The sequence below is a fragment of the Vanellus vanellus genome (assembly GCF_965231255.1).
Source record: "Vanellus vanellus genome assembly, chromosome: 1".
Lineage (NCBI taxonomy): Eukaryota > Metazoa > Chordata > Aves > Charadriiformes > Charadriidae > Vanellus > Vanellus vanellus.
Window position 1 is genome coordinate 218446002 of NC_138905.1, and position 24977 is coordinate 218470978.

At 42.1% G+C, this 24977-nt stretch overlaps 1 protein-coding gene across 1 annotated transcript in view; it reads left to right on the forward strand.

Annotated features, from left to right (window-relative positions):
* The window catches only part of NARS2 (asparaginyl-tRNA synthetase 2, mitochondrial), a 54733-nt gene that overhangs the window by 1023 nt on the left and 28733 nt on the right, over nt 1–24977 (forward strand). The window contains exons 2-6 of the mRNA XM_082490046.1: nt 2296–2405; nt 3285–3405; nt 4094–4234; nt 7629–7709; nt 17222–17322. Coding sequence (XP_082346172.1) covers nt 2296–2405; nt 3285–3405; nt 4094–4234; nt 7629–7709; nt 17222–17322 — 554 coding nt within the window. The remainder of the gene's footprint in view (nt 1–2295; nt 2406–3284; nt 3406–4093; nt 4235–7628; nt 7710–17221; nt 17323–24977) is intronic.

Consider the following 24977-nt stretch of genomic DNA (forward strand, 5'->3'; position numbering starts at 1 on the left):
CTGTCCATAGCAAGCAAGTTGGACTAGATGATCTTTGAAGGTCCCTTCCAACCCAAACCATTTTATGATTCTACTGACCCAAAGCAGTAGTTGTTTGTAACACGCTGGTATTCCTGCACACACATAGATGAAGCCTAATAGGGTAGGAAGAAGCTTATCCAGCATAGGTGCTTTTCAGCTGTAGTTTTATGAATAATGCAAGCTGGAATAAACTGATGCTAAAATTGGCAATACCACCTTTTCTCCCTGCAGGTCCTTGCTGCTTTGTTGCTCTTCCCCTGTGCTCGAATATATTTTTTTTTTTTTTTATATTAAACTGGGTTGTAGAACTGGTGTGGCTTAAAACCAACCTTTTTATGGCCAGGTTATTGGAATGTGCAGTCTGGTCTGAGTCAGGATTGTCACTACACATTGCTTCTGGTATGGTGTAAAGTGCTCAAAGCATTGCTGCCACAGCCTCTGCTGCTCCAGTACAAGCCTGTGGGTATGTTCTTATTTTCTATTGCAGAATGCAAAACTCATATCCTTATTTGACAGATCCCAGAAAAGCCTGATGAGGTGGAAAAAAAGCTCTTGAGAATGCTTCTTTGTTCAGGGGTTTTGTGTGTTTTGTTAAGGTGCACTTAACAAGGAAAGAAACTAAGAAAAACATCTGCCGTTACACATGAAACATCATGCATCAAGGATAATGTGTATATGACATGTTCTGGGGATTTACTGGAATACAGAGGGTAGGCATAACAGCTTCAGGCCTGTTATTGAATGAATTACCTTTTGAACACCTGTTGCCATAGCCATAGGAATATGAGGATGCCCAAATGATCAGACTTCAGTTTTAGACTCTTGTTTCTTGTGTTAGTTCTTGCCTCAGGTGGGACACCCTGCAGAGGTCGTTTAGGTGAGTGCCTGTCTGAAATGGCTGGAGCAAATGGTGAAGTTCTGTTAATCAATAAGTTTATGGCTTTAAAATCCTCCATAGGTCTTATATGCAGTTGATCTCCCCCCATTATACAAGCCTGTCTAATTCCTTGTCTCTGTTAGTAGTCATGTTGTAGTTTTAAGAATGCTTTACTTTTGGTACTGTTTTAATTCTTGCAGTTTGTTCAGTCTAGATAATAGAAGTAGATGAATTCACGTTGGTTTGTCTGGTATAAAATCCCTAAAACATTTGTGCAGTTTGAAGTAATTTGAACTACTTGGGAACTTATCATTAAGCAAAGACAAAACTGATTGGAAAAGAGGCAGTTTGGTTGTTTAGTCAGCACTGTTTTCTGTTGTTCTCTACAGTGTTATTATAAGATGAGCTGGAAGTTCCCTAGCGAATAGTTTTGCTTTTAAGAGCAGCTTTGACTCAGCTCTTGTGAGCTGGGAAGTAACTAAGGGAGCTGTATTTTGGATCCTGTTGCTTTTGCTTGGTGCCTTGGTACTGACTCAAATTTTAATTTCTTTTTAAGGGAAATGTTATTTCTGACTGAAAAACTCAAAACATTAGCCTGACATGTACATGGTCAGTTCTACTATTTTGCCGTTACAAAAATCTGCTGTGTTACTGGTTAAATTCTTTTAGTCAAACTGGACAAGAATGCTTCTAGATTTTTTTCTTTTTTTTTTTTCTTCTGTGGGGACAGTGGACCAGTGTTGATTTTTGAGATGTAAGGACAAACATCCAAAATTTTCAGGGCGTTGGTTTTGATTTTTGTCTTTCATGACTGTGTAGTTTTTCACCTGAGTCTGTTGGCTGCAGCGTCATTGTTTTAGCATCCCAATGACTTAGGGCATGTAAACAGATAGTGAACAGATTTCAGTTGGAACCTTCCTACAGGTAATACAATGACAAAAATTGGTACTAAAAATCATCAAAACAGTCTTGAGTGCGTTATCGTAAAGAACTGTGCATTACTGGTCTCTTCTGTTGCAGTAAGAAGTGTTTTGAAGGGACACATCACTGATAGTATGTACTTTGCTAGAGTGCTTTTCATCTTCAGAGCACTTTGCTGTGTTCTCAGCTCCCCAGAGGCGCAGGTAGATTTTAGTTATCCCTGCTGTACTCAGGAGGGGAGTTGATGTCTCTGCCTGAGGATTTGTTCCTCTTTGCTTTGAATTAAATAGAAAAACTGACACTAACTACTTTTTTAAATTATTTTTTTATTTTTGTTACCCCTAAAGAAATATTTCCTTTGATTTCAGTAAGAAGTTGAAATAGGCCTGAAGTAGCATGTCCAGCTCACCTGGAAGAAGAGCACGAGCACACAGAATCTATGCCAAGAAATAAATTTCTTTTTCTTTTACCTCTAGGGCTGGGTCCGCTCTGTCCGATCACAGAAGGAAGTTTTGTTCCTGCATATAAATGATGGGAGTTCTCTGGAAAGCCTCCAGGTGGTTGCTGATCCCAGCCTGGAAAATAGGTTGGTCAATTTGAGATACCTGGAGAAATATCTGTGTTGATCAGTGCTTGGAGGGGTCTGCTTAGGCCTTCTTTCCTGTCCTGGTGACTCACCAGACTGCTGGTTGAACCTCCAGCAGCTGGCACCTGACTACAGGAAAGGCACTACAGCTGTCTGGGGTCACTGGATGTGTTTTTTAGGCTGGAGAGTGTCTGTCTACCCTGTCTTCGCTTAGCGGAGCCCTTGTGCTTCAGCTGCTTGTCCCGTGAGATTAAGTTGGACCACATTTTCTTAACAGCTATATCAGCGTGGGCATTCTGGACTACTGTTGAGCTTGCTTGGAAATCACAAAACGTAGCCAGGGATGACTGTCCCCCAGGTTTTTGGAGGGCGCTTGTTGCTATTCCTGTAACAACTTGGAATGCTTGTTAGGCATACCACCTATATACTGCCTATTATAATAAGGTAATAAAATAATGCACTTGTTTTACAGCTTCGTCTTGTTTGTGACTCTTGATTGTTCTTTGGGCTAGGGTTGGGAGTTTTGGGATGATCCAGGAAACTTCTGCGCATTACTTGATTATTTATTTTTTTTATTTTTTTAGTTCTTTTTTTTCTGTAAGCCTGGTTTGTCCCCACCAATAGCCACTTCTAATAAATACCTTTTCCCCTCACTTGTCCAACACTCCTACCTTGTCCTAAATTCTTCTACAGCTTTGTGAATCTATTCACATTCCCACCTATGCATTTAATAATTTTTTATTTCATCAGTTAAGCGCTATGGCTACAGTATCTCTTGTGATCTCAAATGGTCCAGCTAAATTAACAGGAATCTCTTCTGAATGTAGTTGGCTTTGTATCAATGCCTAGTTAAGCTGCTGTTTTTGCTTGATTTCTTAGAGACCTGACTTTTGGAAGTGCAGTGGAAGTGCAAGGAAAACTGGTCAAAAGTCCTCATAAGATGCAAAACATGGAGCTGAAAGCTGAAACCATCCGTGTGGTGGGACCTTGTGATACTTGGGTATGTCACTGCAGCAGGAGTCCAACTGGTAGGACCACTTTGGGAATTAATTTCAAAAGGTCCAACTATCCAGAAAAGCATGCTTCAAATTGTGTTTTCTTTAAGCCTGCATGGTCCTGCAGGCTTTGATTTGTCAGCAGTGTCTGTAGGGTATGTCAGAGGAGAAACATGGCATCACTATGAAATCTTTCTTAGGGGGTAGAGCTGTCTCTATGTGGAAGCTGACACACATGCTGGCAGCTAAGAGTGTGCATTTGTCCCACCCTGAAGTGGTTACCTCTGCCAGGTGGTTTATCTGGTAGGTCTGGCTGGGATTTGAATTGAATTAGCAGTGGGACTGGCGAAACACTCCAGATTGTGCAGGTGGAAGAACCATATCTGCTACGGGCACATTTGGAAGCAGCTTACTGTTGCAGCAGTGAGATGAACAGTGGCTTTCAAGGGGACTCAACATCCAAAAAGTGCAGCATTTCAGAGCGCTGCTACCTTCTCTGGTGTTCATGGCTCTTGCTCTGCTGTAAGCGTTATAAAATCCACAAAATAACTGGAAAAGATACACAAAAGCATCTCGTTCTCTGTTCTGTAATGACAATTGAGATTAGCAGGCAGAAACGGTATTCCGTGGATAACAATAAAATTATATTGACTCCAGGTCCTCATCCTCTTATTTTTCTTTTCTTGTTTTCAGTCGTTCCCCCTGAAAATGAAGAAGAATCACCCACTGGAGTATGTCCGACAGTTCCCTCACCTGCGATGCAGAAACAACACGCTCGGCTCCCTCTTGAGAATCCGCAGTGAAGCCACTGCAGCCATCCACTCGTTCTTCCAGGTAGTCCCTTCTGTACTGAGCTTTGTGTAACACACTCCCCCAGTTTGGCTTTGCGGGAGCATATTAGGAGGGAGGGAGCATGATGTCTTGACTGCAAGGTATGGATTTTGGACGCGGTGGTTTTCTTTCCAGGCCTGGGCTTGACCGAGGCCTTGGCCAGGCTGTTACTTATGATCAGGTTAGCGCATCTGTAGTCTTGTTAGCGTCTTTCCACCCATTTCCTGTTAGTCATTTGATCACTTTAACTAAGTTGCAATATAATTGCTGCGAGCGTGTGTGGTCTGTGGAATACAACATAATATGGAGTTGTTTAACCCATCCTCAGCAGTGACCTTACGGTCGTTGGACAGAAGCCTCCTCCCACACGGAAAAAATCTGTGATGCAGGAAGGCTACCAACAAACTGACTCAGAGCTTCAGTGAATTAAATCTGATTCCAGATGCAATATAGAGACCACAGGATTCCATGTTAAGAAAGGTAGCAAGTCTGTAGTCCTTTCTTTTAAAGCTGTTCATTTAAATAAACATGGTTTAGTTTAGATAAACTGGCTTCAGTTTGAGTAGAATCATAGGCAGAGCATTCTGATTACAAAATTCATATGTAGTAATTAATGTGGCACAAAGAACAGGGCAGGATTGTTGAGACTGAATTTGTGGTCGTTGAGACTGAATTTGTGGTCCTTGAGTATGCTGGTATTTGTTGCCTGCAGTGGCAATGAAGGCTTGCTTGCTCTAAGAGTTAACTGTATGGAATTGCGTGGTATTTAGAAGTTGGTTTGGGTTTGGTTTTATTTTTAAGAGCTTAATAGAAATACTGTGTCAGGTAAAGCTGCTGGCGGTGTCAGCACTGTGCTAGCTTGTGAGACGGAGCCCAGCTCTGTTGGGAATCGGTCTTTGCTGGTGTCGCGCCACTAGATGGCATTGCCTACAACAATTTTGATTTCAAACATGCCCAAGGAAGCCAGCCGAGATACAAAACAGCATCTTATTCTGACAGAGGCTTTACTTCTCCAAATTAACTCCAGCTCAGACTTTGACATACCTTCCTGTTTAAAATGGTCAAGAGCTGAGCAGTATTAAAAAATACGAAGTATCAACAGCTACATTAAAGTTATTTTTAGAGGGATGAGAAAGATTTGGTCACAGACCTGATATTTGCAAATGCTTGTGTCACGACTCTACTAGCACCAGGAACGTCTGTGGTTTGCTCCATTTCTGATGGAAGGAAAGCAGTCTTTTTAAATTGCCACCTACATCATCCCAAGAATGTTGCAATTTCCAACTTGACAATGTCAGAACATACGATAACTAGAAAGTATAAGCGGAGCATTTTCACTGTGCAAAGCTGTAAAGAGCTTAATGGTGAAAGAAAATAAGTGGGTTTTTTTGAATACACAAAATTACGTAGACTCTCTGTAACTTTAAAAACTTCTATTTTTTAGCCTGTTCATTTCCAGCAGGGAATGACTAATGCCAAATGCCTTTGGTTTGGATGTCGAAGGCTAAAATGTGATCTTTAAATCTTCTTCTGAGTATTGTGGTCCATGTGGGATAGGAACATTGTTCCTAGGCACAGTGAAATGGTTGCAATGTGAATGGCAACCTCTACTTTGCACATTAACTTCCAGTTTTGGCAGAACCAGTAATGTGACTTGAGGAATTTTAGGAACTTTTATAAGGGGACCTACGCAAGAGGTTTTTGTGGGATTCTCAACTTTTAGACCTGTGCAGTTCACATTCCTTTCCAAAGCATGTAAAGGGGTCTTCTGTGTGGAATGTGCTTCTTTCTTCATACAATGGCAGCAGTTGCTGTAATTTAGACAATTTCCCAAAACCTCATGTAGGTTTGGGAGGCCACATGACCAGCATGTCTCAGGAGTGTGTGTGGGATTATGGGAGAGACCTGTTGGGTTTTTTTTATTGCTAGGCTGAATCTGCTCTCCCTGGGCAAAGCAAGTAGTTTCGGCTCCAAAACTTCTGTTCTGTGGAGTAACTGGGTCTGGGTGAGGAGCTCCTGCCAGGCAAGCCAGAGTCTTTGCACCTGTAACCAAGGTAGCCTAGAGCTGACCGCAGGGACTTTGTTCCCTCTTGATCGTGTTATGATGCTTCCACAAAATGCATTGCATGTCTGTATGAACTCTTTGGTCCAAATTAATTTTAGCTTGATTCTCAGCACTGGCAGTAAATACTGCTCCTGTCATCTTAGTCTTTTAAATAGCTAGTGATAAGGACCGGGACCAGTCATGAATGGTTGGTTTATATTATTGTGGTAAAAACTGTGAAACGAAGCTTTTAGAAACATTCGCTTTTTTTTTTTTATTAGTCTTTTGTGTAAATAGACAATGGGTTATGCTACATCATTGCCTGTTTCATGGTAATGCTGGCACACCCTGGTTTTAAAGGGATTCCCTTTGTACTAGACAACTACAGTGATGCAAGAAAAAACAAATCCTTTGTTCGCAGCTGAAGTCGGCTAGTTCCAGGTTCTCGTTTTCATGCATAGGTGTGGTCTCTGTGCTCCACCAGTGATCTCTGTAGGGAGCCGAAGTTTGGAAGCTGATAGTAGAGTTGTGTTCCCGATTTTGCCTCTTAACATGCTGTACGTGATTGTCTGAGGTCTGCTTGATGTACCCATCCACTGAAAATTGGGTTGCAGCTGTTTTAAAAGCCTATGGCTGCACTGCAGAGAGACCCAGAGAATAGGGGTTCGTTCTTCATACAGCCTTCCTGGTTTCCAAGGCCTCTGCTGACTGTATGAACTGCTACATGAATGGGTAATTCTCCGGGTACCTAGAAGGTGACCAAGCCAAGTATATCTTGTCTCTTAAAATCAATTTGATTTTTCTATCTCAGAAGATGTGAGGTGGGACTGACATTTTCATGCTGTCTGGGTTTTTTAAGGCCCGTCTCCCATGCAGTGTGTCATTTCTGCCATCTAATACACTTGGTCATTTCTCTTAGTGGAGAACACTAAGAGAATGTCCTCTGCCCAACCACCGGCTTCCAAAAAGCTGGAAGAAACTGAAGTGCTGAGGCTGTAGAGGTGAATTTGATTGAAACTGCCCAAAAATATAAAAATACTGGAGGAGGTGAGAAGAAAGGGCAATGGTGTGGAGGTGGGCAGTTGCAAAAGCCCTTGGTAATGGCATAAATGTAATTTCTTTATGAAACATGGAGGAAAAAGCACAAGTAGTAAACACTGACTTGTAAATCATCCTAACATTCAGTTTGTCCACTGTCTTTGTCCACGTAAGGCAGAAGTTGCTTAAAAGAGTGCATAGTCTGTAGTGGCTGGGGGTAATAGCTGAGTTATAATGTGTGCTGGTTGATGTCATCCTTGAAGTTGACATTTGATATCTTTAACAAGTTAACTTTTAGTGTTCTGTCTGTTCCAGGATAATGGCTATGTGCATATTCATACCCCCATAATTACATCAAATGACTGTGAAGGTGCTGGGGAACTCTTTCAAATTGAGGTAAGTTGGGTTGCATGAAGTTTGTTTTGATTTTTGCTTGCAGAGCAATTCTGGAGTCATTGAAGGTTAGAGGAAATGCTTGTCTTTACAAAACTTGTCCTTTATGTTCTTCTGTGATTATGTTTTTTTTTTTAATAGAGCAGTCCTTTGCTTTAGCTAGTAATTTAGACAGAGTTAAACAGATGCCTTACTTTTTTTGGTTTATTGCTGTTTTATGCATTAATGAGCATATATGAAAAACAGTGAGTTTTTTCTGTCCCTGGTGCTATGGAAAAGTTTGCAAAGAACAAGACAGGGAGGTGTAACATCTTAATAAACACAAAGATGTGATCATAAGAGCCTAAGAGATGGGCTGGGACATTCAGGACAGCCTACTATAGAATCATAGGATCATAGAATTGTCTAGGTTGGAAGAGACCCTTGGGATCATCGAGTCCAACCATCTACCCTACTCTACAAAGTTCTCCCCTACACCATATGCCCCAACACCACATCTAAACGTCTCTTAAACACATCCAGGGATGGTGACTCAGCCACCTCCCGGGGCAGTCTATTCCAATGCCCGACCACTCTTTCTGTGAAAAATTCTTTCCTAATGTTCAGTCTAAATCTACCTTGTTGGAGCTTGAAGCCATGTCATTAATTACCTGTGAGAAGAGACCAGCACCAACCTCTCTACAGTGTCCTTTCAAATAGTTGTAGAGAGTGATGAGGTCTCCTCTCAGCCTCCTCCTACTCCTCAAACTAAACAGTCCTAATATGCACAAGTATTTCTTACCTTTGAAATGAAGAATATAATTCACTATGAGATAACTCCTTAAAACAAAGCCAGCAATACCTAAAACTCCTTTTCACCTGTGTGTATATATTCCTCCCTACAAGTTGCTCCTGTTGTATGTCGGAATTCTCCCCCAGTATTGCCAAGTCTCCCCATCCATCCACCAAATTACTGCCGCAATCCATCATTATACTTCACATCTTGGGTCAAAACCTCCTATGAAACTTAAATACAGCTATAACCGCTAAAATCTTTCCCACAGATTTCTCAGGATTCCTAACCCCCACATTCATGAATCATAAGAAATTCCATCTGCCTTTTATACCTCTATATTTGAAATTCACTCTTCTGTCTCAAACAATTACATCCATTGCCACTTATGCGTGTTGGCTGCAGCCTTGCTGGTGAATCATCTGCAAGCAAAAGAAAAATTGTTGAGGTAGCAGTTGCTTGCTGCGGGATCATGTCTTCCACTCTCTGCACAGCCTCGTGACAAAAAGCCTCCGCATACTGGTTCTTCAGGATCTCAAGGTCTAACCTGTGCTACTAGTGATTCCCTTCCAGACCGGTACATGTGGCTCAGCTTTTTGCTTGCTGGGACAATAGAGTTGATTAGCTAAACTAAATCGCTCCTGTTTAATTGAGATCCCTTAATGCTACCAAAGGTTCGTTCCAGGCTGTTGCATGCAAATTAAGATGTGAAAACAAGTGACACTTAATGATGAGAACATTATACAGTTTGCAGCTGTACAGTATATTACGTCTTTAGTACAAATTGTATCCACTTGAAAGCTGTAAAGGACGCAGGACTACAGCGTAGGTGGCTGGTAGTAACAGACGCACGGATGCAAGTGTTGATTGAGGTGCTCAATTCTGAGTCTGAAACTTGTGTAAACTAGATCTTAACTAAATGCACAGTTCAAGGCAAATTTCTTTCTCTCTCTCCAGTGTGATTGCTTAGGTGTAAATAGTACCTGCCTTGCAGAAATGTAGTGACAGCTGTGCTTGAAAGGTGTGGCGTGAGTGCCTGGTCAGATCCCATTTAATGGCATGTGCCACAAAGAAAGGGCTTCAGAAACCCACTTGCTGCTGGGAAGTTCTCCCTGATTTCCCGTTTCTTCTTTGAGCACTACTTCATTGTCTGGCCTAATTTAGGACTTTGTTTTGTTTTTGCAAAGCTCTGTTCAGAGTTGGTGATGGCTAGCAGAGATCCAGGACCACTTGCTATCCTTCTGTGACCACTTCACGGGAGTAGTAGCACTGGTTCTTGACAATAGAAATCTGGGGAAGATTAAGCCTTCCTTGGGTTGTGCATGTGAGGCTGTCAGACATAAAAATAAGGGTGACATAAGGGTGTCAGACATAAAAATAAGGGTGTGGTATTTGCAGCAAACCCAGAATCTCTATATGCTTTTAATCAAATGAAGCATCAACACATTCCCCATCTGCTGCATCCACACACTTTTAAACGAGCCCTTAATTCACTGCTTGCACAGGCCAAGGGAGAAAATAAATTCCTGTTCCTCTTATATTTGAGCAGCAGCCAAGAATTATGGTGATGGGAATCAATGAAAGCAACCTGCAAATTAGATTTTTCAATTTAAATCCTGTATTAAAAGTTTTAAGGCTTATCCTCCAGTTGTGACCAGAACATAAATTGGTGTCCTATTGCTTCTGAATTTGTAGTAGTTACAATACACAGGTTGTTTTTTCTGTCTTTTTTTTTTTTTTTTTTTTAGCTCCCTTGGGCGGTGCAGGAAACTGATAATCTCTTCAGTTTAGCTGTCCTGCTGCCAGTGGAATAAGTTGAAAACTTTGGTTGAGTAGCCTTTAGGACCCAAGTAGAGGCTGCTTTTGCACCCACTGTCAACCATTGCCTTTTAATAGCTCTCTTCTCTCAACTGGCACAATTTTAATCCTCTGACTAATGTCTAGTGGCTGCTCAGGCCTATGCATTCTTTGGAAATGGGGGAAAGTGAAAAGAGTAGGAATCTGTTTTTACTTTTTCCCCCATCTCTTCAAGTCTCACATATCTTGAGTTAGAAGGAAAAGGCTTTTTTGGAGGCATATGATCTTTGATTCCTAGACCTCTTAATCCTGTAGGATTTGTGTTTGTTTATATGTTCAGCTTCCTCATTATCTTTGTTTGGTTTTGGGCATACTCATTAACGTGTACATAGCTTTGGTTGGGATGTTCTCATACTCAGACTTGACATGGGGGAGAGTCTCTTCCCTTTCTGCTCTGCAAATCAGTTTGGCTAAATATTTTTAGAATGAAGTACCATAACAATGAAAAGAGGGCGGTAAGCAGAGGAGATTTTTAAAAATAAATAAATACAAGATGGTAAGAACTCCAGAGAAGTCCTTTGTATATGAGACTTCCTACATCTGAAAAGTGTAGGGATGAAGAGAAGTTTGAGGAGAAACTGTCAGAAGCGTGAGAACAGCCAGGCAGACCCTAATCTACATAGAGAACATAAGCAATTCCGATTTGTGTATTTCTGCACCTTTGCCGGTGTCTGCCTTTGGTGGAACCCTAGAGGGGGGAAGCACCTTGCTTGTGCCTCATTCTTTAAAGTAAACTTACTGAAAATGGCAAGAAAGCTTTTAATATTGCAAGCTGTGTTTTAGTCAAATGCAAAGTAGGATGAGGTAATTTTTTGAAATAAGGAGAACTCAGATCAGCAGGGTGAGATGGCCCCTTTTATTTTCATTTAATCTGAGAATAATTCCTCTGTGCCATCTCTCTCACTACCTCAGGGCAGATCCTTTCCTCACATTTTTCTTTTTTTCTTCTGAAGTCTAAAATACTTAGCAGCTTTGTATGTTGCAAGCAACTTTACACAGTCTCCCCTTCTGGGGCTGCTTCCTAGGAAATCTGCCTTTCTTTTGTCTTTGTGACCCAGCTGCGTGTCTATTCCCTGCTATTTTCAGTAGCCTCCCACTCTGTCTGCAGCGTTGAAGGCTCCCTGCTTTCTGAGTCTCTTGCTCTGTCTTGTTCACTTTGCTCCCTGGAAAGTTTCCTTGTTTGACTGTCCTTAGCTGCTGTGGAGAAGGTGGAATGCTCTATGCTCTGGAAGAGTCTGTCTGGCCCAAGACACTCCAGACGGTACGATGAGGACCTGGACAGACACTTTCCCTGCTGCTCAACCACAGCCTTTTAAAAGAACTCAGCATGCAGTGAATTAGAAAGAACAACAGCTGTATTGGCATTTACAGATCTTTAAAGTAGATCTCACACGTGTTTTGTATTGCTTGTGGCTTTATTCCTTCCTGGGGACAGTGAGGAGTGCTGCACTCTACCTGTTGGCTCCAGGGGAGGTAATACGTGCTCTGTATCAGGCTTGTCTCTTCCCACACACATGCCTCATTGCATCTGGGTGTTTTTTGACTGAACCCAGGGTCTGGATTGGGCTATTTCGTTAATTGAAAGGATACTTATTTAACTGTAAACCTGAAGAACCATCCAGATATTGTACTTACCTAAAACGTATCCAGAAATCAGAGATGGTATGGTCTTTAGGTTTTTTGCCACCTGCTCACAGGAGTGAATGGAGAAGTTTCTAGATCCCTGAAGGGTGCGAATGCATGTTTGTGTCTACTGCGGAGCCGGAAACATGTACCTGTTGCTGAGGATGCAGAAACTTACTCCTGCCATTCCTTCAGTACTGCAGTGTTAGTGTCTCTTGGGTGTTTCCGCTTCAGAGATGTGTCATGGTCTGGGAGGCAGACAGTCCCTGGGAGACTGGGACTTCAGAGAGGTGCTCAGCAGGACTCAGGGTGAGCTGGAACTGAGCTGAGGGTGGGCTTGCTTTTGCCTTTTCTGGCTCTCGCAGTTTCTGCTTGTTTCTACCTGGTTCATCTCTGCCTGTAATTCCAGTCCATGTTTATGAGATGTTTGTCTCAGCGGAACCGGCTGCTATTGCCCAATGCAAGTCCAGCTGATCAGAATTAGGACTGGAATTGCAAGGAAGACTTCTTGGAAGTTATGAATTTTGCATGGTTGTCTAAAAAGGAAAACCCAATCATGTTTATAATGGGACATCATAGAGGACAGGTCTGGATTAAAGATGTGGTGCTGTGAAGCTTCAGCAGCATGGGCCTGGGCTAGAGCTACAGCGATGATTGCTGTGAGCTTTTCAAGTTGTCTCTGATCCCTTCGTGCATTTGGCTTGCATAGAGTGAAAGACAGAATCAAACAGTTTATACTCTCCTGAAGCTAATTGCCTCAAGTAAAAGTTAATACAAGACTGACATCAAAGGGAATAATTTTAAATTAAATCATTAGACATTTGAGGAGATGAAGAACAAAACAGGTACTAAATCCAGTTGTTCTCGTATTTAGAATGAGAATAAAAAGCTTTTGATGTTGGCATCGAATCATAGTGTGTTTATAGCACATTTACTCTGAGACATCAAGATGTTTCGTACAGATTCCCCCTCCCTCTTTCCCCATTGTAATCTGTGTAGTTTTTGACTAGGGAATTGAGAGAATCTGAAAGCAAACACATTATTCCCCCCTAATCTTTTATCAGGCAGGTATTGTGGGCTTGGGAAGTAGCAAAAAAAGTCCATCTAATTGAAATAAAAGCACCACAATGTTGTCACTTTATTTTGCTAGTCATGGACATGAAAAACAATCTCGCGTAGTGTCAGCAGTGAAGGGATAGCATCACCTATTATTTATTATTTGTCTTCTACCAGTGACTGTTGTTTATTATAAAGAAGCAAGCTTGATCTAAAGTTAATTTCAGTAGTTAGAAGAGGCCTAGATAAGAAGCGAAGTTACTGAACAAAATTGGTTCTGTTTTACCTCAAACCAGGACATTGGCTGAGCATAAATTTGGGGCATGGGCGCTTGGTCTGATCCTGTGCTTGAATGTGTAAAGTGGAGCAACCACCTCTAGTGGGTTAGTCGGTGCTCGTACATGTGAAATGTGAAGTTGCTAATTACGGGATGCCTCGTTGCTGAAGGGGTCCCTTCTGAAGGAAGGAGGAGGCATTTCATTCTTCCTCTGTAGCAAGTGGATTGACTTTCACAGCTCACGACAGCGGTTCGTCAAGCTGTGTGTCTCAAAATGAGGGAGAGGAAGTGGGCAGCTGTGGAGAGGAGAGGTGATTGGATGGTGATGGGGCAGTAAAATTTTTATCTAAATATTGCAAGGTTCACTCTTCACCTTCTCGTGGAAGCCATCCAGGAGCTGCTTGCAATGTAGACGCACATCCCAGGATCTCTCAGTGGCCTCTCAAACTGGCTGCAGGTTTTTGTAAGTCCAGTTGAGCTGTGGACTTTCTCACACTCTTCCTCCAGTTGCATACTGTTGTGTCTATTTTCTCTTTGCCTCCCTGAGATTACATCTGATTTGGAGAATGAAAAATGACACAAAGTCATTATAAATAAACCGAGCCCCAGCTCCTGGGGACAGCTGTATCCTGTTTGTGGATTTGGGGGGAAGTGTTGAGATTTCACGGCTGATTTCTTCTGTCCTTTTCCTGCTTCCAGTCTGCCTCTTTCTCGTTGTTTAGAAGTTGCATCCTACAGGATTAGGTGGGATTTTTCACTGGTGGAACAAGGAATGTAGCTGAACTAAGCTTGCAGTAGGAGAAACTGGAGTGGTACATGGCTCTTCACTTTAGTGTTCATACCACAGCCATGGCTCTGGGGCTGTGGTATGTGGATGTTTGTATGTTTATTAATATCCTTATTGTTTTTGAGCAAATACTCTGGGTTTATTTGAAGAAAACAATAGGGGCCTGCTTCTACATCCTTGGGTGGTGTTGTTTGGGTTTTTTAGAACTGCAAAAACCATGAAACAAAGGAAGCAGTCCTGGGGTTACAGCCACAAATTGTCATATTTCCATTGATCTCTGTGGAGCAAGGCAAACTTGTTCTTTTCTTTAGTGTGATGCTGTGAAGAGATAAAACTGCCTTGTGATCTGAGTTTTTTTGGCAGTCTCTGTTTTATCTTTCTGATGAGCAGCAGAGCTTTTTGAGAACAAAAGCAACACCTTCCGACTCATTGAGGAAAATGGCAGGTTGTGGAATATCAAAGGTGGGCAAATAAGCCTGAGCCTGGCAACCTCCCTGTGACAATGCAAGCTGGGGAGTCGGGTGGCTGTAGGCAGTGGCATACTTAGCTGAGCTAGCTCCTTAGCATAACTCCTAGGAACTGTACTTTGAAAAGTGGGTATTTCAGACTTATCTCAGAAGAAAGCATTCGTTTGGAAGTAAATGTAGATCAACCAAACCTCAGATTAGCTTCGAAGTTTCTTTTGTCTTTCTACTGAACCTTTGACTTCTCCAAAGCTTAGGGATGACGTTGAAATATAGAGAATGCTGAAACAAAAATCTCATTTACCTTCATGTTGTGACCTCTAGAGATTGTCTAATCCATCTCACCGCGCTCAAACAGGATCAGCTAGAGCAAGTTGCCCAGGACTATGTCCTGCTGAGTTTTGAATATCTCCCCAGATGGAGACTTCACAGCCTCTCTGGGCAACTTGTTCTCATGTTTGACTACTCTCACAGCAAATAAATTAAAAAAAAAAAAAGTTTATTCTTGTTTTGAGATGAAATTTCATGTGTCTTTTTAAAAATCTGTGCCCATTGCCTCTTGTCCTCTCAGCGAGCACAGCTGAGATGAATCTGGTTACTTCTTCATTCCCTTCCATCAGGTATACACATGGATAAGATCGCCCTGAGCCTCCTCTTCTCCATGCTGAACAGTCCCAGTGTTCTCAGCCTCTCCTCATACGAAAGAGGCTTCAGTCCCTTAATCATCTTTGTGGCCCTTTGCTGGACTCACTCCAGGATGTCCATGTCCCTCGTACTGGGGAGGTGAGCGCTTCACCCAGCAATCTTGGTGAGTCACCAGTGCTCTGCAGAGGGGAGGGATCCCCTCCCTTGACCTGTTGCCACTGCTCAGCCTAATGCAGCCCAGGAAGCTGGTGACTTTATTTGCCATGAGGGCTCCTTTCTGTCTTGTGGTCAGCTCTGTGTCTGCCGGGGAAATGGTGAGGCACAGTCCTTGTGCTCAAATGACTTTCAAAGTGCTCGACACAGAGGTCTGCTAGTTTTACTTTTGTACCTGTAAATTAAAAAACAAAAATATACCATCACTTTAATGGGACTTTTTTAGACCATTTTTCATAATGAAACACTGAACTTGCTAAATTTTCCATTACTCATAGTTTTTTATGCTTAAAATATCTGGTGACCTGAAAAAATATGCAAAAGCTGAAATGAAACGTAGTTTGTTTTCCAGTGTGTATATAATTTGTAAGCTATGATGTTTCCAACTGCATATTGTTTCAGTTCTGCTTTTTTTGAAGACTGAATAGTAAGTCTTAAGAGGATATTGTGTTCCTTTTTTTTTTCTGATTACTGTTCAGCTTTTTGCAATGGAAACAAATTCATTTGCGCATGAAAAGAAAACAGCACTGGTTTTAAGTCTGCTAAAAGTCAGTGCACCTGACGTGGAAAATACTCCTCCATTTTCTCATCAGACTTGAAATTGCATTTTGAAGGCAGTGCTGTGTGAAGCTTCAAACTTCCAAACGACAGAGACTTCTTCCCTTCCCCCCTCACTGTTCATCTTGGTAGGAAAGAGTGAAAAATCAATACTTATATTTGGAGACTGGATTGATAGGCTGGCATCTTTCGTTTGTGTGTTCCTGGGCAAAATGTTCCTCAACAGATGTTCCAAAGGGGTTTTAATTTTGTATGTCTGCATTTCCCAGAAACATGGGATGCGATTTCTCTACCTGCTCCCAAACTCTGAGGTAGACAAGCCCTTAACTATATACATGTTACTTTACTGGGGAGCTGAAAATCAGAGGCTACTCTAGAAAATCTGCTTTTCTACCACTCTTGTTCTCAGACTTGCTTGTAAAATGGTGAATATGTCCTTCCTGACATTTTATTATACGTCTTATCGCCTTCCTTTCTACAATGTCTTTTCTAATTCAGCTCATGGATGTTTAAACATGTAAGTCAGTTCTTTTCTTGAAGTAAAATTTCAAGCTCTTGACGCACCCACATAAAGAGACAAGAGGTGAGGATTGAAGAGCCGTGTATTCTTTTAGCTTTGTACGAACTCTGTGCTGCCCGCAAAGTTTTGGGCAAACAGTCAAACTCTATGAAGCTGTGTCATCTTAAAAAGTTACTTTCTGCTCAGCTGAGCTGATACAACTAATTACTGTGGACCCAATTTACAGTTTGAGAAACGTATAAAAGAACTGCGTATCCTTCCTCTGTGCTGATGTGTCCAAGCTTTGCTGGTGACACTGGGGGTATGTGCCACTATTCACAAATTTGTTCTGCAAGTTGTGATACCTACAACCCATATCCTCATAAGTCACTGAAAGTGGAAGTGGGAGCTGTGGTGTCTCCCACTTAAAGTGTGGCTTTTCACTACATAGACACATTATTTACATTGGACCCCTAGAAAGAGAAGTCCCCAAGAATGCTTCATCTTGTGGGGTTTTTCCTTAATGCGTTTTGCTTGAGTAGGTTTTAGAGTCTGTTAGCAGTCTGAGCAAGCAGGGGGACGTTGTATTATGACTTGCCACACTGTTGAATTCCATCTCGGCAGTGTTTTGGTTCAATCTCTTGTAATTTCTTAAGAGAAAAAAGGGAAAATAAGCTGGGAGCTGTGCTTTTTATTTCAACACCGATAGTCTGACTTCTTGCTCTTTTTTTTTTTTTTTTTTTTTTTTTTTTTTTTACTTATAGACATCGAATGAGACAAGGGAATCTGCGGAAAAGACCCATTTCTTCAATGTTCCTGCCTTCCTAACGGTTTCTGGCCAGCTCCATTTGGAAGTGATGGCGGGGTGAGCAAAATGAGAAGTTTTTGCTTTGATCACAGAATCACAGAATTTTCAGAGTTGGAAGGGACCTCTAGAGATCATCTAGTCCAACTCCCCTGCTAAAGCAGGATTGCCTGGAGCACATTACTCAGGACTGCATCCAGGCGGGTCTTGAAAATCTCCAGAGAAGGGGACTCCACACCCTCCCTGGGCAGCCTTTTCCAGTGCTCTGTCACCCTCACAGTAAAGAAGTGTTTCCGTGTGTTTGAACGGAACTTCCTGTGTTCTAACTTGTGCCCATTGCCCCTCGTCCTGTCACTGGGAACCATTGAAAAGAGCCTGGCTCCATCCTCCTTCAACCCACCCTTTAGATACTTGTACGCCATAATAAGGTCTCCCCTCAGCCTTCTCTTCTCCAGGCTAAAGAGTCCCAGCTCTTTCAGCCTTTCCTCACAAGGGAGATGCTCCAAGCCCTTAATCATCTTAGTTGCCCTTAGTTGATCTGTGGGATCTTCGTGGTTGGTAATTTTGCTCCACTGGTATCCATTAGATATCTTCCATATGCGTGCCATCAAGGAATTGGGAAGCAGTGGCTGGGTGATGGTGTGAGAGGACAGCCTAAGCAGGGGAAAATGAGACTGCTTTTTAATTCTGGTCTATGAACTAGTTTTAAATACTAGCAATCTGCTTCTACTTGCTATGGATTGGGAATATTGGATGGAGACATGATCTTTATGGGAATGACTGTAGAATTGTCGCTAATAACTGTAGTACCTTAAATGTCTTTTTGTTGTTGTTCACATCTGGCACGTCTCGACAAGAAAATCTTTTTCATTTTAGCTATCACATTCCTTTCCTCTTTTCTCCTTTTTTCCCAAGCTTCCTTTTTCTGTGTCCTTCAGTGTTCCTGTTGTGTTTCTTACTTCTGCCAATTCTCATTTCTCCTGTTTCATGGCTTTCACACTTGATACTTTGTTCATTTTAGCCACTAAAGTGATCACAGTCAAACAGTTAATAGTTAATACTGACTTTGATTGAAAAAAAATATCCTTAAGCTTTTAATGTTAATTTTTCACTGAGATAGTTAGGGGTCGAAGTGTCAGTCTGTCAGAGAGACGGTTCCCTTTGATTAGGGGGTTTGGTCCTCATCTACATTGAATTTTCCCAATAAATTAAAAAAATCAGTACATTAAACAGTTGGAGTCAAATCAGCACAATCCCTTATTTGAAGACACAGTTTTCTGAGCTCTTCCAGCATGGGTTCTCCACAAACGTGGTACTTCAGGCAAATGACTGACTGCCAGCTGAATGGCTGATAAAGCCTGTCAGAAACCAGGTCTCAGGCAGGTAGCACTGCAGTTGTTTGCCACTTGCCAAGGGGACTCGTCGTGCACTTGTAGTGACTTTAAACCACTTTTAAAGTGATTAGTTATTGTCCAGTGCAAATCTGCTGAAGACAAGAGGGATAAAACCCTAGCTTTAGAAAATGTGAACTTGGAAGATCTGGTTTTTCATGTGGAGGTTCTAACAAGTGTTTCTAATAGTCCTAGTATTTGCTGTCCATGCCTCATATCCAATGTTGAGAACCAAATAATAAATGCTTAGCTGTGGGTTGGTATTTTTTCAATTTAATCACTGTTGCACAGTTTAATTAGCTGCTGGGGAATAGCTTCAGTAAAATTGTTCAATGGGCAAGTTTTGTGTATAAATCAAAAGGTATAAATTTCTTCAGAAAGCTGTTTTCTGCCTCACTCGTTATTGCTGAGAGACCGTGTCTCTTCTCAGCCCACCTAGATGGCTGTGGTCTGCTGAAATACTCAAGCTAAATGTTCTCGATGGACAGGACGTTTCTCGTGTGGTGCCCCAGCTGCTGTGACAGAAGCACAGGTCACTTGGCAGCCAAAGGCTGATGCGTCATCTCAGACATTAGCTGAGAAAAGTTAATAAGGAAGAGGTTTGTTTAACTGTAGGGGTGGTGGAGTTTTTGCATCCCTGAAAGAAGATGGGATGACATGCATTTGTACATGTTAGACTTAATTGACTGTCATGCGTTGTGACCTTTATTGAAAGACGTAATTCCACAAATCAAATAAGTCCAAAGAAAAAGTATGGATTGTAATGATTAACTTGAAATACAATCTCACTCTCTTACATCAGTCTGTTCCCTTTAAATAGTACACAGCCTGCTCTGGGATGGAGCAGAGGCTAAACTGGGCAGATGCAAGACCTGTCTGCTAAATGTTTTTTCCATTGATGTCACTCAGGTGCACCTTGTTCTCTAGGGATGGGTAAAAAAGTCGATGCTCTTCAGCATGCAGTACATTACAGCTTCATGTTCCTATTTTACAGCAGTGTGTTGTTCTTACAGGCATTTTAAATTGATCCAGTGCCATCTAAATTTAGATAAGCTGTGTTTATTCATAATGGGGCATAGCTGTTCTGTGAACCTGCTCCTATTATTTTTATGTTATTTAAGCACACTGAGGTTTTGAGGCCTACAGCTCAAGTGGTATTGAATCCCTTCAGTCTTCAAAAATAGATCAATCTCTTCTAGATGCAGAAGCACCGTAGTGATGCATCACAGTATTAACCCTCTGCATACTGTGAAAGCCTTTAGATATTGTGAAAGTTTGATTTGTGTTTATCAAATTGGGTTTTACTCCGTGAATGGGACTCCTGTGTGAACATAAGCGAATGGGTTTTGTGAAAATAAGTTGGGTTTTACTCCATGAATGGGACTCCTATGTGAACATAACTCCTATGTGAACATAAGAACATAAGTGCATATCAGTAACTGGAGCTGCTTGGCAAACGAATGTGTTCTGGTGATGCTTTCAGAGTAGTAAAAAGTGGGATTCCTCCTCCCCCAAAACCATAAACATTCTGATCTTCCTAATAAACAAAGCAGCCAAAACAGTAAAGATTTATGTGTTTTGGATTTGATCCTATGAAATTTACCCTTTTTCTGCCTTCTGTTCAGGCTGAATTTTTCATGCCCAGAAAAGGAACCATTCTTCAAAAATTCCCTTTAGCTGAAATGAAATGGTGACTTGCTGGAGTCTTAAGGCTTTCAGAAATGAGTGGTACCTAGGAATTTGTGGGAGGAGACCAAGGTAGAAATGCTTGGAAGACCCTTCCCCATCCAGTCTTGGCCCATATCCTGTTGTGACTTGCTGTGGGACGTGGGAGTGCAGAAACGGATTGTGCAGAAGTCCATTAAAACACAGGGGTGGAGCAGGATAGGTATGAGAGGCACGGAGGAATTTGTCCGTGGGGTTTATGTAGTAGGGAACAGAAAGTCAGCTAGGCAGTTGTGGCTGTTTGGAGGTTGCTCATGAGCTAAAAGCTACCTCCAAGCTGTGGTTGGAAAAGTCTGGGCAGGGAAGAGGTATGGAGAAGACTTACCAGATGTGTCTGGAACCAAGTCTTCTGCCGTCCTTGCTGAGACTTCATCTGCAGCCCATAGGGTATCATCTGAATACCTGTGCCTGCACGTTGTCCAGGGCTCGCAGCTCCCATTTTATGGCAGGACTGCTCGGTGCTATTACCGATAATAGGAGAGAACACTGAGCCATTTATAATTTGTGAGTTTTTAACCTTTTTCTTTGAGGAAAAGTGGGAAGAGAGGTGTTCCTGCACTTATTTACTGTCTGCTGTGCTGTATGTGCTCGTTACTGAAGGCAAGGTCAGAGGAGTTCATCGTGGCTCTCGGTACGACCCAAATGGCCTAGCTGGCACAACTTCTCTTTGTACTTCATCTTTGCAGTGATGGCATCTATGTTGACTGCTCAGGGTGTCTGAATCATTGTCGGCTGCTACAAATCTATAGGTTCTTTAAGTTCTCCAGAAAAGTCTTTATTCAGTAATATAGCTCTCCCCTTTAGTCTTCTCAGGCTCAGATGAGTCAGTAACCAGTGTATGTGGTAGAAGTTTGTAGGTCTGTGTGCGTCCCGATAACTGGTTTTAAATGTCAATGGTTTGCTGAGAAGTCCTTGTGGTATTTCCTTGCCCCAGTGAGGATAAAGGCTCCTTTGGGGACCTGAACTCAGCTGGAGGGTCTGTGACAGCTGAGGATGATTCAGAGGCATGCTGGAGACAGCCAAAACCAATTGTTGCCAAGAAGTACAGCTCACTGGCTGTATTTATTCTCTTCCTTTTTTTCTCCTTTCACCCGTCTGCACTTCCCACAAGCTCTACCTGCTCCTCTCCTTTCAGCTGCTCTTGCTAATAGTTTACATCATTGTTTTGCAGCATTTTCCTTGCGGCACGTTTCATCCCAGGCAGTGTCGGTTCTGCCTTTTGCTTAACGAAAACTGCTCTTCCTAAAAGCTCTGGGGGCCACCCCCTCCCTAAATTGCAGAATAAATTTATTCCTCATGCCTTGCCCTCCATAGCTCTTGTTTCTTTTCTCTTATAAGGCCTTCAGTAGGTTTCTCCTCTCTTGTTAATCTCACAACCTCTTTAAGTTCCCTGCAAATAGGTAAAAAGCTTAAGGGCAACCGAATAGCAGCCTGCTAGGATTGTGAGGAGGTTTTCAAGAAGACAAGCCTACTCTTTGCAATGGTGAACAACCAGAGGACAAGAGACAATGGGGATAAGTTGAAACGAGAAGTTCTGGGTGGGTATAGGGAGCAAAAAAATCACTAAGACATCAGGCAAGCATTGGAAAAGATTGCTGAGAGAGACTGCACTCTTCATCCTTAGAGGTTTTCCAGACGCAGCTAAAGCCTTGAGCAATCTGGTCTGGCCTTCTCGCTGACCCTGCTTTGAGCAGAAGACTGGCCCAGCGACCTCCTGACATCCCTTCCAGCCTGAATTATTTTGTTCTTCTAAGTTTATTCTTGGCTTTGTTCTCATTTTCCTCTGCGCCAGTCTCATCCATGAGACTATCATGGTGAATTATCTCTCTGGTTCACTTTCAGTTCAACATCTCTCCCTAGGACCTGTATTTTTCTACCTAACCCAAAATCTCAGCCTTTCATACTGACATCTGCCTGTTAATATCTAGCTAATGTCTAAACTTGGTTTAGTTGAAAGAGAATTAACCCCATTCCTCTGTCCTCTAGCACATCTCCTTGATTTCTATAGCATCATGGATTTTGCTGCTGTTCTGCCTATTCCAGATATTCTCTGCAGTCCTGCAACTGTTTTTTCTGGTTGCAGAGAGGCTCTGAAAAAAAAAAAAAAAAAATCTCAGTCATTCAGACCACTTTAGCTGTGTCTGCCTGAGTTTGTAGAGAGCTGAATGCAGTGAATTTCCTGCTGGTTTCAGAAGATGCTGAAATGGCGCTGATTTCACTTTTGAAATGCCAGCACTTCACTGCTTTTTCAAAGCATGGAAGAAATGTAGAGAGATAGCTGTCATTTTGGATTGGTGTTCAGGAAAACACTGCAGAGCTGAGGAGAGATGTTTTTGAGGCCACCTTCCATAAAAGAAGCTTCACTTTCAGCAGTCTGGCAAATGCAGCCGTAAAATGTGATTCCAAAATGACTTACTAATGATGGAACAGATTGCATTGTCTTCAAACAAATATTTGCTCTACATTGTACAATTTTAAATGCTTTTGAATGCAGCTGCAGGAATGATGTCCAGTTGTATAACAATCCTGTTGCTAAGAATTAACAAAAATAAGTGTAATTATTTATCTTGGATGCCTGAGAAAAATCTCTGACATTTCTTGCACAATATTTGTTTGAGTCTGACTCACGACGCAGACTCTTATAATTAGCACACTAACTTCCATTAATTAGGCTGACACTTAATTGGAGCTATAAAAGGCAACCGTAACATGTCTGTTTTTAATCAATTACCACATGCTTCAGTCTGGTTCATGACTGCTGCAGTGGTCGTTAATGACTCTGTATTACTGGGAGGCTCAATGCATGAATGTCGGAGGTACAGCGGTGAGCCTGGGGTCGCTTGGCTGGCTGGAGCTTTACGGTCTGCATGGATGTGCGGTTGGTCCTTTCTCCCTCTCTGCTTTTTGGGGAGAGGAAGCAGGTAATTCCCTTGCAAGAAGCAGGGTGGGTGTGCTGAGGGTAGCTGCAGTTCAGTCACGTCCCTGGGATCCACACGTGATGGGCTGAGTGCAATCCCAGTGGTGCCTTGGATTACGTGCTCTTTATTTTAGCTCCTGACTGTAAAAATCCAGTGCAGGCAGCACCAGAAGAACAGGTTTTACACTCATCTGGTGAAAGGTGTCATCAGCTGAAATAGTTGGTCTTCCTTTTTTACAAGCAAGCTAAGATAAGCTGTTCTGTTTCTGTCTTGAATCCAGTGCACAGTCCCTTTGCCTTCTCTGAACATCTTGTCATCCCTGTTGAAAGCAGAAGTAGGTGCCGTAGGATCCGTGTCAGAAGATCCCAGCATCCAGCCTTGCAGCTCAGCTTCATGTGTGTCCCCAGACAAAGCCGTGAGAGCTGCAGAGGGTTAAAAACTGTGGCTTTGTGAGTTACAATAGGGCTGTTACAACCCTCTGCCCGCATGTTCCCATGCCGTAGTAGCCACATTCATGGTGGCTTTCGCGATCTTGTTTTACTTTGAGTGACGCAAGTCTTCTACTGCAGCTCAGCTGACCATCAGTAGCTTACGACGCCGTGGCAAACTTCATTGCTTATAAGAGCATGAACATGCCTAGTGTTCAGGCGGCAGCTCCTGCTTCTTGGGGAGCCTCTGTACCCCAAGAATTGGCTCCAGTATGAGATGTTAAGGCAGGCAGCTCCATCACTGTTTGCTCCCGCAGCTGTTTGCTCCCGCAGCTTTCCTTAAAATAGATGTACCGCCCTGAATTTCTTCAGGGGTTTGCTGTCATTGCACTGAAGTGGAATATGGTTGTAGAGATATGTCATGGTCAGCTGGAACATGTTGCATTTAATACAGCTTTTAGAAATTGTTTTTTAATACAGTTATTTACTTTAGTTACTGTAGAACTTGAGGCCTTGGAAATTTTAAATAGCTACACGTAAACCGAAACATGGCCTGAACCGTGACCCACTTTGTGCAGCAATGCACCCGCCGATGCAGTTTCTTGCTGTGATTCATATTTGCGGAGCTGGTAGAACCAGTGTCCATCTGAAAAAAAAATTGATTAAAAAAAAAAAAAAAAAAGAAAATCCTTTTCCAAGCTAAGATAATGCAGGTCGTGGAGAACGTGTTTTTTCGACTCTGAAGGGAAAAAGATTTAACACAATTGCTCCCCTCCTCTGTGCTAGTAATGTATTTTGGTGGCTTAGAGTCAGAGTCACTGGGATGATTAAGTTTTGAAAGAGATCTTTGCTCCCTGTTTTATTAAAAACATTTTATATCACTCCTTTGTAGAAGATCTCTGTTAGCTAGGGCATGGGAAATAGTTATTTGAATAAATGCTTAACTACTCTGGTGGCTTTCATCAGCCCAGCTTGAATTATCATTGCTAATCAGTTATTTTATTGACTTTAATTAGAAATAATAATATCAAAACTAGGACAAAACAAGACTCCACTGAGAATAAAGTACAACAGTGTCACATAAAAGGGCGGAGGACCCAGGCTGATGAGGTCTTTGAGCCCGGAGCAAAAGACATTGTATGGCTGTGGGTAACTGTTTCTTTTGTGTCTCAATTTTTCCCCTATTCTTCTGCCATCTGTAAACTAACAATACAGTGTCTAGGTGTGCTGTGAGGTTTAATAAACAAAATGTG